Consider the following 14382-nt stretch of genomic DNA (forward strand, 5'->3'; position numbering starts at 1 on the left):
TATATATATATATATATATATATATATATATATATATATATATATATATATATATATATATATATATATATATATATATATATATATATATATATATATATATATATATATATATATATATATATATATATATATATATATATATATATATATAATGAAAAAAATAAAATTAAAAATAACTCTAAAGTTTATTAAATAATCATAACCAAACAACTTTAACTTAATTTTAAAAGCTCTTATTTTTAACTTTAACTTTAAAGTAACTTTTAAGACTTAAAAAAGTCGGGCCAAACGAACTCTAATAGAGTCACCCATGTTATCGAACAAATAAATGATTTTATAACAACTAATAAAGGTACAACCTATACAACAGTATACACTCAGAAAACCAAACAGAATGATCAACATGTAGCACACACCGGAGTTGGCAGTACCCTAACCCTCAAAGAGCTTCCAGTATTGAGGCCACCAAGCAAAACTAAACTTGGCCAGCATAATAAGACTACATACTTTGTGAGAGTTTCATTATCTTGCTTAGGCTTCCATATGTATCCCCCTCACACAGGCATTGATTATGTGGGGGCAGTCTCCTCAAAAGGTTTGAGATAAAGCACCGAGAGACTAATGTAAAGACTTTGCCGTATTTATACTCAGCAAATTAATCCTAGAGAGAATAATCATCGAGGAAAAATATATAATATTGAGTCCAACAATGCACGTACGTTTACTAAGGAAGCATAGGCCTTTACATTCTCATAGGGCTTCACTAAATTGTAACTTAATTGCAAAAGTCTTTTTCAATATAGAATCTTAATTTCATTGTTGGTCACACATTCCAGAACAAATATGGATTTATCAATAAGCATGCACGACTACACTTTGACAAATTCCAACAAAACAGTTTCAGCATAAATGAAAGAAATGAGAAACAAAGAATGAAACAAATCCTTGTATATTAGAAAGAGGCTAAGCTAACACCTAACACTAAAGCAAGTTTATCATCATCAAAGGAAAACCTCTAACTAATATTATGCTAGAAGAACAAAGTCATCACCTCCCAATCGCATTTGTGGATGATGAACATTTACATAGAGGGTGACTCCATGCACAGTTTCTGCCCACCAACATATCAGGCAAGAAGGATATCATATATTATAGGACAGAGCTTTTGTCATACCAGGCAAGAAGGATATCAGTATTTTAGGGCATAGCTCTTATCATGTATATCATATCATTTCCAGGAGTTGTGGAGTTTTTGCAGCAGAAAAAAAAAAAGATCTGAGTAGTTCAGGTCAATGAGATAATTTAACAATAAAGGGCGTACTACTAGAATGATAGATGAATTAGAAATCACATCACATACACATGCCAAGAGAATGGCTCATTAAATTTTATAAATTTCAATAAGAAATATGACACATAATACACATGAAAAAATGCACAAGAATGTCCTAAGATGGTTGGTACGCATGAGGTATATGCATCTCTCAATGGCTCAACTAATCCTACTAAATCTATCTTACAAAAGAACGGGTAAGTGGTACAAACATGGAACAAGTCAATATCCAACACCTTATAAAGCATCAAAACCAATCAAATAATATAATTTTTCCAGGGTAATAGCAGCAAAAGAGTGATCTGAAGCTAATTTCGAAGTTGAGAGAAGGTAAATATCTACCAGGGAATCCTCATCGTAAGTTTTTTATACCCTACTCAATACGAGAATTCATGACCCCGAAGTGAAATATATTTCTTGGTCCAGATTGCAATGTCCTCGGCACAAACCTGGGCCTGAGGGCTTTTGAGAAGTACATCAAGTGTTGCAAATTCGTGCACTGCATCTTTATACTCGAGAACAGGTGCGTCAACATTCACCCTCCGGAGCTCCTCTGAGTAAGCAATGGCACGATCCCTCATCCAGTCATGCTCTGCCACCACTGTCAATGTTGGAGGCATCGACTTTAAAGGAGGAGACCGACCTGAGACCAGGGGATTAGCTGCTGGATGGTCCAAACTAAATTCTTCCTCGGGTAGGAAAAGTTTCCAAGCAAGCATGCACATAGCCTTGTCATAAAAGTAGGAGTTTGCCAATTTTATTTCAGAACGCGTGGGAACGCTGCCAACAAAAAATGGATACATCAAGACCTGGGCTACCACCTTGACAGGGTCGAAAAGCTTGCCTCCCTCTACAGCTTTTCGAGCCACGTAGTCTGCAATATTTGCACCACAACTCACTCCAAGAAGAACACATCTGTTTCAATATTAAAGAAATAAAAAAAGGTCAATTACAACTGGAACAAAAAGGAAGCATGACAGCGAGAAATGACAAATAATATAACGGCGTCTATGTAAAAGTGTGATTCTGCAACTTATGATGGTATTATAGTTTTTAATTCACACAAAAAAGGGCCCTGTTAGAGGAGAGACTCTTAGGTATTCCAAGACTTAGAGAGTATCACACCAGTCCACTAAGAATGTAACATGCAACACCATATACCCAACAATGCATGTTGGAACAAAAAAGAACACTATAAAGTTGATTTGAACAGTTATAGTTATAGAACTAATAGAGTATTAACCTGCAAGAAAATAGGGAAGAATACTCTGGAAACAGGAAAGTACAACACTACAGCAGACATTTGAGGCACAGCCTACGTCCCAAATGCTCTAAGGCCACAACTATTTACCAAATGACAAGATGATTTCCCTCTAAACCCTTCCTCTTATTTATATACACTCATTACTCACTGTTTCCCCCAAACTAACCAATCCATTAACTGGCTAGCTAATCAAGGTTACCTATCAATATCATAGTATGTTACACCACATGCCCAAACAAAAGTCTTAATTCACCTAATCACTTAAACAATAGCAAAATATGCATTCCAATAATAAGCAGCTTATTATTTGTAAACCACTACTTCAAAAATAAATTGATATGAACTCGTTGCACAGTACAGAGAAACAATATCAATAGTGGAAAAACAAGTTGTATTAATGCTGAAAATAAAAAGACAACTCCAGAACAATGAATATCATGTTGTACACAGAGTTGAGCTCCTCCTATTGAGAACAATGTACTATGCCCGTAACGAACCCCGAAAAAAATTTCCAAGATACTCCTTCCTTCTCTCTTCTATGTTCCCATATAACTGTATCCCCTAAGCTTGATAACACTCTCTCCTCACCCCCATGCCACATTAGCATTTCCTTCTTTCTCTCTTACTTTTTCTGTAATGAATTTCCCAAATTGTTGGCTTGGGTCCTAACAAAAAATTATAATATTTGATCATCAACATTATTAAATATTCCCTAACAAAACTTTGAAGTATAAACATTTGGGATGTTAAACAAAGGCATCCTAGAAATCAGCTTAGTATAGAAGATAATGTGGGGATACCGTGTCCAGATACAGGGGAGACAAGATTAAAGATAACACAATATTCTTAGCCATATCTATAAGATAAAGAAGAGCATCGGAAAAAAAAAACAATTAAAAGTAAACCAGAAAACTCCAAAAATGGTTATAGAATCAACTAAAATAAAAGAGAGAATAAAAAAAAATTAATGGGAAGCATGTCATTATTCTTCTTTGTGGGCCCCTACTATGGGCCTACTACATATAGTAATTTCTTAGACAATATTGTTAAATAGCCGGTATAACAGCACTATACCGGCGTAGTGTGGCAGAATTTAGACAAACCACCATATTTAGTACAAAATTTTGGCAAATAGCCGCTCTAGCACTATTGCATAGCAATCCTCTATTTTCCGCTATCCGCAATTGAAAACACTCTACTTACCCTTTTGTCAATAAAATGGATAGAGTAGAATAAGGCCTTACGGGATGCATTTAAATTACTTAACTCGATTAAAAGGACACACTGATCATAAAACGCATAATAGTGCCAATGGATGCTATTAAATTAGGATAGAGACATCTTGTGGGCACAGCTAAAAAACAGCATAAACATACTAAATAGAAGGAAATAAAATTTTAAAAAGGCACTTCACAGGCATAGTATGGATGATGCTTCCTTCTAAAAAAACTGGAAATTTGATACCCCGACCATAAATCAATAACGAGTCTAGTAAACAAACTATCAGATAAAAACAAGAAAGAAAGAACTACGGATATGCTAGTTCATTTCTTCCATCTACATTTTTGTAACAAGAAAATGCAATGAAACTCGATTTTAGCACAGAAAGGGTTAGATTAAGACCACATGAAAATTTGCACATCAGTAGAAACAAGATAATAGGTTAAATAGCAAACAATTTGCCCGACAAATCAGAAAATGCCGAAATATGTGGCTTATCAAATAAATAAAACAAAATGCCAAAGATTACTCACATAATAGGCTGTTAGTTGTTTATCAGACAGCACCTCTATTCAATCAATTCATGTCACACAACAGAAAAATTGGATTTCAACTAAATTTAGCATCCATCATAATCATAATCAGAGTTTCGCTCTTCAGTATACTCCCCTCCCCACCTCTTTCCCAAAACTCAAAGATCCCTTGACCTACCTTATTATAGTAGGTTCTCTAATGAATCACTATATATCTACAAGAGAAAATAATAATAGAAGGCATTTCACTCACAAACAAGCAAAGTATAAAAAAAAAAGTTGTGAAATAGTGGATATAGTGGCACTATAGAGTAGCAGAACTTAACAAACCAGTAAAGTTTTGTGACAAATGATTTCGTAGAAAATGTTGCCAAATTCAAATAGCAGATATAACAATTAAGCCTCGCAGAATTAGAACAAACTGCTACTCTTATTGACAATACGAGCAAGAAAAAGACTACTCGTCAATCTTAAATTCTAAATCTTGAAATTATTAACGAGATAATAATGCAAACAACACAGGCTAAGGATCATGATTCATGACAGTTAACATAAAAATAATGGAATAGAGCAATGAAATAGTGAAAACCTTGTTGGATCTCCATGACTAGCCAACCAAGGCTCAACAACTGAAGCACCAAAAGAATTAACAATATGCCTATGATTATCTTTGTTAAACTCGCCACCGCCACCACCACCACCACCATGGCTTCCTCCACCAACCCCCATAGATTTACTACACTCGGCCAAATTCGCCTGCTTCGCCAACCAATTCAACACCTTCAACCCATCCTCAAACGCAGCCGGATACCTACTCTCCGGCGCCAACCTATACCCAACTGCAACCACAATCACATCACAAAGCTTGGCGATCCGCCGGCAAAACAAATCATTCGCCACCGAATCATTACTCCCACTAACCCAACCACCCCCATGAAACTGCAACATCACCGGCAGTTTCCTCCGTCGATTATCCAACGCCGGCGAGTAACCACGGTACAATCCAGCGCCGTTTTCAACACCAGCGCCCATCAAATTCAAACCCTCAACACCGTTACTATTCCTCCCTCGGAGCTCTTCCCTGAACGGAGGACCATAGCTACTTCTTCGGAAAGTGGTAGATCCAGTGCCAGGTTCGGGATCTTGTTGTTTAGGGTTGGAGTTAGGTTTGGAATGAGGGTCGGGAGGGGAAAGAGCGGATTGAGGAAGGAAGATTCGGATAGAGAGAGAAGTGAAAGGATCGATGTGAATGTCTTTGGTGGCGACGCCGTCGGTAAAGGAAGGGTTAGAGTTAGCGACGGATTCTTCGGGTCGAGAAGTGATACCAAAGGAGTTGGAGTTATTATCGGGTTGGGCTTGGATTCGGTTTTGTAAACGGTGCTTCAAGAGGAACTTGAAGAATACGCTGTAGAGTTTTACAGCCACACTTGGCATTTCTCAGGGAAGCAACTCCAGTTTTGAAGTTTGGATTGGATATTTATTTGAATAATGATAATAATATGGGTTTTTTTGTTGTTGTTCAAGTTTAGAAGATTGGGAATAGGGTTTATGGAAAAGAGAAATTGGTTGAAGAAGATGATGGAGTGAGGTGAGAGAGATGCGTTCGTTGGATTTGGATGATTTGCTTTAGATGCAGCTTTTAGCTGGGATGCCGGTGGCTCTAGTTGGCTTTTTGGAATTTCAATTATTCAATAATATAAACAATTTCTAGTAAAAACAATGATATCATTGATTTAAAATAATAAGTAATGCTAACTTCGACTCTAAAGGCAGAAGTTAAAAAAAAAACTTATATGTAAGTTTTTTATGTATAATTATTTTCTTTTTTTTGTATTGATTGCATAATTATTTTATGTAATACAAGTTAGTAATGTAGTATAAATTAAATTTTTATTTATATATTTAATTAAGAACAAAAACTGTTCATTACACTTTTTATATATTTAAATAATTTCTTTTTTTCTTTGTTAGATTTAAATTGGAAGAAATGAAAAGAATTATTTTATAGAAAAATATTTGCTTAGTTGGTAAGAAGTTGAAAAAAAAATCCAAATAACCATGTTTAATAATTTATTTACACCAAAAATCATCTTTTCGGAAAAATTACCGGTATGACCAGGTTTCAGAGGTGGCGTCCACATAGGAGCCACCTCAGGTGGCGCCAACCCCCAATTTCTCCTAACCTATGCGCCACCCAGGGTGGCATCAATGTACATTTTTTGATTTTTAGCCACCTAGGGTGGCGCCTATGTACATTTCCCTTTTTTTTTTTATTTTTTTTTTTGTTTTTTTTTTTAATTGTTTATATACTAATTTTTTTTTAATTTTTTTTTGTTTTTTTTTTTTAATTGTTTATATACTAATTTTTTTTTAATTTTTTTTATTTATTAATAAAATTGTTTTTAACATAAATAAATAAGTTATATTTTAGTTTTTTATTTATTAATAAAATTGTTTTAACAATTAAATAAATAATGAAACACCACATGTCATTTATTCCAAACATTACAAGTACAAGAAATGCAGAAACAAACTTAGAAATACGGTCATACAGTTCAAACATTACAAATACGGTACAAATAAGATAAATAATAAAACATGGATATTATGCTATTCACGACCCCTCCGACCATGACCCCTCCGACCCGGCGCCGGACCATGACCCCTCTCACCGCCAGTTCCGCAATCTGGAACTGTTCGAATCCGGTTGGAAGGATCTCGACGAGCCACTTCTCCACGACCCCCCCTATTCCTTGGTTGTTCTTGTTGTGTCTGGGTAGGCGGTCCTCGGATTAGCCCCTCCATGCGCTCATTGGACATGTATTCTTGTATGTTGCTGTCAAATAGTCGGGTCCCCATGCCCTCAAAGATTTGTCTTGGCGGTGGAGTTGCGTCACATGGTCGGTAAAACCCAGCGCTTGATTGACCTTGAAAAAATGGCATTGTTTGCTGGGGTGTGGTGTACCCATATTGTTGGTGTTGTGGAAATTGGGGTGTGGGGTATCCATGTTGTTGGTACTGTGGCGATTGAGTGGTCATTTGCTCGTTTGGGTCGTAATTGTCATCTAGACCCATGTCGGGGCTGGGTTGCCTATTGTAGCTGGAGGGGCCGGCGTCGCCGTGTTGTTGGGTGAAGGCCCATGATTGTTGCTGGATGGGTTGCCTAGTGGAGGAGGAGGGGCCGGCGTCATAGTGTTGTTGGGTGAAGCCCCACGATTGTTGTTGGACGGGTAGCCTAGTGGATTGTTCGGCGTCACGGAGTTGTTGGGTGAAGCCCCATGATTGTTGTTGGAAGGGTTGACTTTGGTAGGGCGTTGTTGGTGTTGTTTGAAATTTTCCTCATGGTCAGGTTGCTCGGATGTTTGGCGTTGTCGGCGTTGTTGGCGTTGTTGTCGTTGTTGGGGTGGTTCTTGGGGTGGTTGTTGGGGTGGTTGTTGTGCGTATTGTTGGGGTGGTTGTTGTGCGTATTGTTGGGGTGGTTGTTGTGCGTGTTGTTGTTGGCGGGGGTCGTGTAGGTAGTAGGGGTCTGACACATACATATCGGGGGTTGTGACTGTTCTATACCAAGCAAGGTATCTCGCGGTTGGAAACATGGGGAGTTGAGCTACAGGGAATTGTAACAGACGGCTGCGACGCTGCCTCCACATCTCACAAAATTCAGGTGCGAATGTACGATAATCTGCGTGGTCCCATTGATTGTTAACTCTTTTAATATGCCAGCGACCCAAATCAGTGGGGGGGTCCGGGATTGGTTGATGCATGCCAAACTGCAGTCTCACACGGTCAGATTGGTGCATCTCAATGATGTTGAACCTTATTATCGGTACTACTGCAGTCCAAACTTCCCGGTCACTCTCGTTTGGCTCATGGTCCAGCAACAAGTATGGTCTCCAATTAAACTGCGTGAGAGAAAAAATAACATATTATTAAAAAGCATGATGAATTGTAATACATCTATATGATCATATAAAAGTTTAGGGATAATACATCTTCAGCTCGGAGGTGATCAATTAGGTCCCGATATAAAACAACACTCCCCCTCGGATTCTTACTGTAATCCAATTTAGGACCACAGAACCTAAAAAAAAAAGAGCAAAAATGTTATTTCAGATTTTTATGAAAAATATAGTTAGCATTCAAGGAATAGCGTTGAAAAAGAGAAAAAGACGTACCTTGTTGCATAAGGGAACGTGTAGTTGTTCCTGCCTACCGGGGACAGCGTCGGCATTCTCCACCAACCCCATACTTGTAGGAGGAACGCACATCCATAGAAGGTGCACTTCTCGGCAACCGCGTTCTTACAAAGAGACTGGTATAACATCGCCAAAACGGCGGACCCCCAACTATATTTCCTAATCTTGCTAATACTGTCAAATTTACTTAAATAGAAAAAGTTGACAGTGTTACCTGTCGACTCCGGGAATAAAAGTTTACCAAACATCAACATTATATAAACCTTAGTCATTAACCAAACATGCTCCTCAGTAAAGTTGTCCATCATGACGAGTTCATCATAGTAATCTCTAAGGGAGACCAGACTGATACCCTGGCCTCTTGAACCTTGAGTAGGCACAACTAGATCTCTTCCCAACACTCTCTCACACATTGAATTAGCATGTTGAACAGATCCATTAACAGCCTTGCCATCAATGGGCAGACCAAGTAACATATAAACATCCTCTAGAGTAATAGTACACTCACCTATTGGAAGATGAAACGTGTGGGTTTCAGGCCTCCATCGCTCTTGCAAGGCAAGGATGAATTTTCTGTCTATGGTGTTGTTGTTAACTTTTATGATATGTCCGAAGCCACATGCTTGGAGATTCGGAATAATCCTCTCGTCGGGTTCAACATAAGCGTGAGAACGTGTACGGAATCGATCAACAGCCTAAGAACAACAAATAAATCGATTAAACTGGATATCACATACGCATAGATGTTTAGAAATAAATAAGTATAAACTTACATAGGTCGCCAAATTCGCTCTAGTTCCTCTGTGTGTTTCACCCATGGTAAGAAGTTGTTGTTGAGCCATTTTCAAGAACTCTTTAAGTTTTCTGCGGATTTGAAAATGCAAAGTGTTTTTTTGAAGAAGAAGAATATATGTTGGTGAAAAGAAAGCAAGTCTATAAGAGTATTTATAGAGGGTTGGTGGTTGCTGATGTTAAGTGCATGAGGGCCAAGTGGTGAGCATGCATGTGATACATATATCAAAGTGATAAAGATGGGTTCACATGCATTCTGTGTTGAATTGAAATGACCATGCATTCCCGTGTTTTGTGCTGACTTTGTCTAAGCATGCATGCATTAATTGTTTCTGGCAGAATAGACTAGGCCTGCATCCCGTGTTCGGTGCTGAATTGTCTAGGCATGCATGCATACAGTATTTCGATGCAGGTAAATCACATGCTGGCGGATCAGATTAGGGTTTTGGCAGTGGGGACCACTAGACAAAATTAGGGCAAAAAAAAACAAAAAAAAAAAGAAATAACACTAATGCGCCACCCCAGGTGGCGCCATGCTGGGAAAAATTGGTCTAATGCGCCACCCCAGGTGGCGCCTACATGCTACTATTATTTTTTTTTTTTGAAAATTTAGGGTTAGGGTTTGGTTAGGGTTTTGTTAGGGTTTTCTATGTTTTTTTTTGAAAATTTAGGGTTAGGGTTTGGTTAGGGTTTTCTGTGTCACCGAAAATAATTAGCATACAGTCTTCGCATGTGATTGTACAGTGTACACTGTTCAGTATGGTTGTGTCTGGTCAAGTCGACTGTAGTTCACCAGTGTCAAGCACACCTCAAATCAACTCAGGCATTCATTTTCCGTCAACTTTATTCGCATGTGATTGTACAGTATGGTTGTGTCTGGTCAAGTCGACTGTGCAACAGTTCAGCACTGTCATGCACACCTCAAATCAATTGTTAAACAGTCTGGTGTGCAGCAGTGTCATTTATTCATCAAATCAACTCAGTACGCATGTGATTGTATAGTTTTCGCCTTCATAATTGTCATCACTCAATGTTCGTCTACATAAAGGAAACCTATAACGTGTAAACTAACACAACACATTACACATCTGATTACATATTTGAAATAAAACTCTCTACCCACTCAACAATGGCCCCTCCACAATACATTATCAACGCTCATATTTTTGGCGAGACCTATGACAACGAAGAAGTTGGTTTTCTGTTTAGAAACACTGAGGTTAAACGATTTTGTTTAAGCAGAAAAGCAAATTTCAGTTACTTCAAAGGGAGATTAGAGACGAAGCTTGCAATGGGTGGTGTATCCCAGATTTTTTACCAATATCAATTTCTTCGTGGGGACAACCCGGTCAAGTTTATCCAAGTTGAGATCAAAGACGATGAAGACATGCAGAATATGTTTGCCAATCATGAGTATTCTGGTTACGAATGCATAGAACTGTATGTTACTCTACCCGAAGTTCAACCCACACAGATGGTTGAGTCACAGGTCATTGATGCACTTGGAGACGAGCAAGCAGAGGTCGACGTTGTGGATGAAGAAGAAGAAGCACCGGAAATAGAAGTTGATGACCTGGTAAACGAGGAATGTGAGGATGAACCGGAAGTTGTTGTACCACGAGATCAAGTGCATATGCCTCCAGTGCACATGAGGAACCTGAATTTTGATGGGGATGACGAACCATCGACTGATATTTTCTATGACCCATACACCCAAACAGATCAACGGTTAAAAGTAGGAGACAGATTTCGTTCTAAGGAGGCATGTATCATGGCGATAAAAAGATTTCATATGGCAAACAATGTTGATTTTAGAGTTGATCGCGCCAATGTCGAAAGGTACAAAATTTACTGTAGTAACACTGATTGTGGATTCAGGTTGCATGCATCATACAGGAAGAGAAGTGACTCATGGGTTATAGGATATATTTCCCAAGATCACACATGTGTTAACACAAACGTTTCACAAGATCACCGTAAGCTCAGTTATGACATCATTTGTCAAGAAATCCTGCCTCTAGTTGAAAAAGATCCATCGTTAAAGGTGAAAACAATAATCTCTCATATCGTTGCAACGTACAACTACACTCCGTCTTATAGAAAGGCGTGGCTGGCGAAGACCAAGGCGATCGAAGTTGTGTATGGAAATTGGGAGGATTCGTATAAACGACTCCCACATTTCTTATATGCGCTTCAAATGTATGCTCCTGGGACTGTTACTATTTTAGAGACCCTTCCGGCGCAATCTCCAGACGGAACATCACTTCAAGGAAATGTGATATTCCACAGGCTCTTCTGGGCTTTCCGCCCATGTGTACAAGGATTTTCATATTGCAAACCAATTCTTCAAATAGATGGTACTTGGTTGTACGGAAAATATAAAGGCACCATGTTGATGGTTGTGGCTCAAGACGGAAATAGTAACATCTTTCCTGTTGCTTTCGCTCTTGTGGAAGGAGAAACTGCTGGAGGCTGGGGTTTCTTTCTCAGAAATCTTCGGACACACGTTGCCCCCCAACCTGGACTTTGCTTGATTTCAGACAGACATGCTGCCATCGAGAGTGCGTACAACAATCCAGCAAACGGGTGGCAAAACCCTACATCAACGCATGTTTACTGTATTCGACACATTGCACAAAATTTCATGCGGGAGATAAAGGACAGGGCTCTTCGGAAGACTCTTGTCAATGCCGGATATGCGTTGACTCAACCGACGTTCCATTATTATCGCCAAGAAATTGTAGCGGCAAATCCAGATGCAGGTAGATGGGTTGACAGTCTTGCTAGAGAGAAATGGACCAGATCATACGACAACGGGAAGCGATGGGGGCACATGACTACGAATCTTGTGGAGTCTATGAACGGGGTGTTTAAGGGCATCAGACACCTTCCGATTACTGCCTTGGTGGAAGCAACATACTATAGGATGGCTTCTCTTTTCGCAAAAAGAGGTGAGCGTTGGAATGCAGTTATACAATCCGGACAATTATGGAGCGAAACATGCGTCAAATTCATGAAAGAGCAATCTGCCAAAGCCAACAGCCACATTGTGACATCTTTCGATCGATTCAACCGGACCTTCAGTGTTAAGGAAACGATTGACCATAACGAGGGCCTTCCGAGACAACAATACAGGGTTCTTATAGATGAAGGGTGGTGCGATTGTGGAAAGTTTCAAGCCTTTCGGATGCCATGCTCTCATGTAATTGCAGCATGTTCGTATGCGCATCAAGATCCATTAGCACTTTTATCTCCCATTTACAAGACAGATACCTTGCTCGGGGTGTACAACAACTCATTTCAAGTGATGGCAAAGGAGGATTATTGGCCTACGTATGAAGGGGACGTGGTTTGGCATAATGATAACATGCGGAGAAAGAAAAGAGGCCGCCCGAACAGCACCCGGATCACAACCGAGATGGATCATGAGAAAATGGTACGAAAGTGTAGCATATGTCGTGAAGTCGGGCACAATAGAAATACCTGTCCTAACCGTGGATCAAATTCCACCAACAATTAGTTGTATGTCATATGTATTTTTATTGACAATGTTTTTCTATTTGTATTAGTATTCGTATTTGTATTTGTATTTGTATTTGTATTTCTATTTGTTATGTATTTGTATTATCCTTTATTAAATCAACTAGTTATGTCTTTGTCTCGTAGTGAAATTGTCTTCATGGCCCATACTGCCACTCTTTATTTTGGACAGTCAGTCAAATACGCATGCTTTCGTCTAGTCCCATCAAGTCAGTCATTGATCAGTGTGTCTGCATTTATCATACATGTTAGGCGTGCTTGTAAACAGTACGCAACATCATTAATTTTTTCTACCCACTACTATTATAAATTAGGGGCTCCTATGGTTGAGTTTACACACAGATACACAAACTCCAAATACCAAACAATCACACAAACACAACCATGCCTCGCCGGACAACCACTAGGCCAGATGGATGTCACCGGACAACAGAGTTGCCGCCCCGGAGATCAACATGGCGTGCCGAACCTGAGCCGGAGTATCGCAGAAGGAACGGACATGTCATATTCTCCGCCGTCAAACCTCCCATGCCGGTTATATTTTGGAATATCTCTTCCGTCGAGCAACTCAAGAGGACTCTCCTGAGATTTTTAGAGGGGGAGTACGATGTGACACCCCATGTTTTCCCTTAATTAATTTAAATTGAAATTAAATTATTTATTGGATTTATTTGGCATTTTATTGGATTTATTAGAGAATTATGGAAAATGAGGCTAATGGGCCAGTGTCGCAAGTAGCAATTGGGGGGTGTGTCAGTCGCAAAGCCTTTTACTAAACTAAGGTTATATTTTCCATAAAATACAAAAGAGGAAGATTTTGTGAAAAGGGAACCAAAAAGGAGAAGAGAAGATTGAACGTGAAATTGGGAGAAGAGCAAGTGCGAAGAGCAAGAGCATCCAAGAATTCGACATCGAGGTAAGGGGGGATTCTTCTCATTAACCTCTATTATGGGTATTATGAATGATTCGATTGAATTCGTATGTTAGGATTCTGAATTGGATTATGTGTCGGTGTTTGGGGTTTTGGGGTTTATAGAACTTTGGTTCAATTTATGTTGTGAATGATGTTTGGTGTTGAATAATGATGTTAAAGCATGATTAGAAGTATGTGTAAATGTGTATTTTCATGTTTGTTGGTGCTGTTTGATGTTGCAATACGTTGTGGTACGTTCTGGTATGGATTGGAATTGTCGCAGGTGCTGAAAAATGGAGTTTTGGGGTTTCTGGTACGAGGTAACCGGTTACCTGGGGAGTGGTAACCGATTACCTGAGGTTACGTCACTGAAATGGCCTATTCGTTGTGAAGTAACCGGTTACTTGAGTTGGGGAAACCGGTTACCACTGTTAGAAATTGTGTTCTGTGGTTCTGCTGGGAGGCAGTAACCGGTTACTGGTTTTGAAGTAACCGGTTACCGCTGTTACGAATAGACTTGTTGGTTACTCCGTAAGGTAGTAACCGGTTACTTGAATTGGAGTAACCGGTTACCACTGAAGCTTTTTGGA

At 39.0% G+C, this 14382-nt stretch overlaps 3 protein-coding genes across 3 annotated transcripts; 1 reads left to right on the forward strand and 2 right to left on the reverse strand.

Moving 5' to 3' along the window:
- Nucleotides 1-1324: 1324 nt before the first annotated feature.
- LOC131609099 (probable carboxylesterase 11) lies at nt 1325-6059 on the reverse strand. The gene is made up of 2 exons (XM_058880748.1): nt 4944-6059; nt 1325-2251 (listed from the first exon to the last, which is right to left on the reverse strand). Exons 1-2 carry the CDS (start codon nt 5786-5788, stop codon nt 1714-1716), a joined length of 1383 nt encoding a protein of 460 aa, XP_058736731.1. The 5' UTR covers nt 5789-6059; the 3' UTR covers nt 1325-1713.
- Nucleotides 6060-8010: 1951 nt separating this feature from the next.
- LOC131613518 (protein MAIN-LIKE 2-like) lies at nt 8011-9365 on the reverse strand. The gene is made up of 3 exons (XM_058885180.1): nt 9321-9365; nt 8527-9242; nt 8011-8432 (listed from the first exon to the last, which is right to left on the reverse strand). Exons 1-3 carry the CDS (start codon nt 9363-9365, stop codon nt 8309-8311), a joined length of 885 nt encoding a protein of 294 aa, XP_058741163.1. The 3' UTR covers nt 8011-8308.
- Nucleotides 9366-10468: 1103 nt separating this feature from the next.
- LOC131613519 (uncharacterized) lies at nt 10469-14116 on the forward strand. The gene is made up of 3 exons (XM_058885181.1): nt 10469-11904; nt 12004-12290; nt 14076-14116. Exons 1-3 carry the CDS (start codon nt 10469-10471, stop codon nt 14114-14116), a joined length of 1764 nt encoding a protein of 587 aa, XP_058741164.1.
- Nucleotides 14117-14382: the final 266 nt, after the last annotated feature.

This window comes from Vicia villosa, linkage group LG6 (assembly GCF_029867415.1).
Source record: "Vicia villosa cultivar HV-30 ecotype Madison, WI linkage group LG6, Vvil1.0, whole genome shotgun sequence".
Lineage (NCBI taxonomy): Eukaryota > Viridiplantae > Streptophyta > Magnoliopsida > Fabales > Fabaceae > Vicia > Vicia villosa.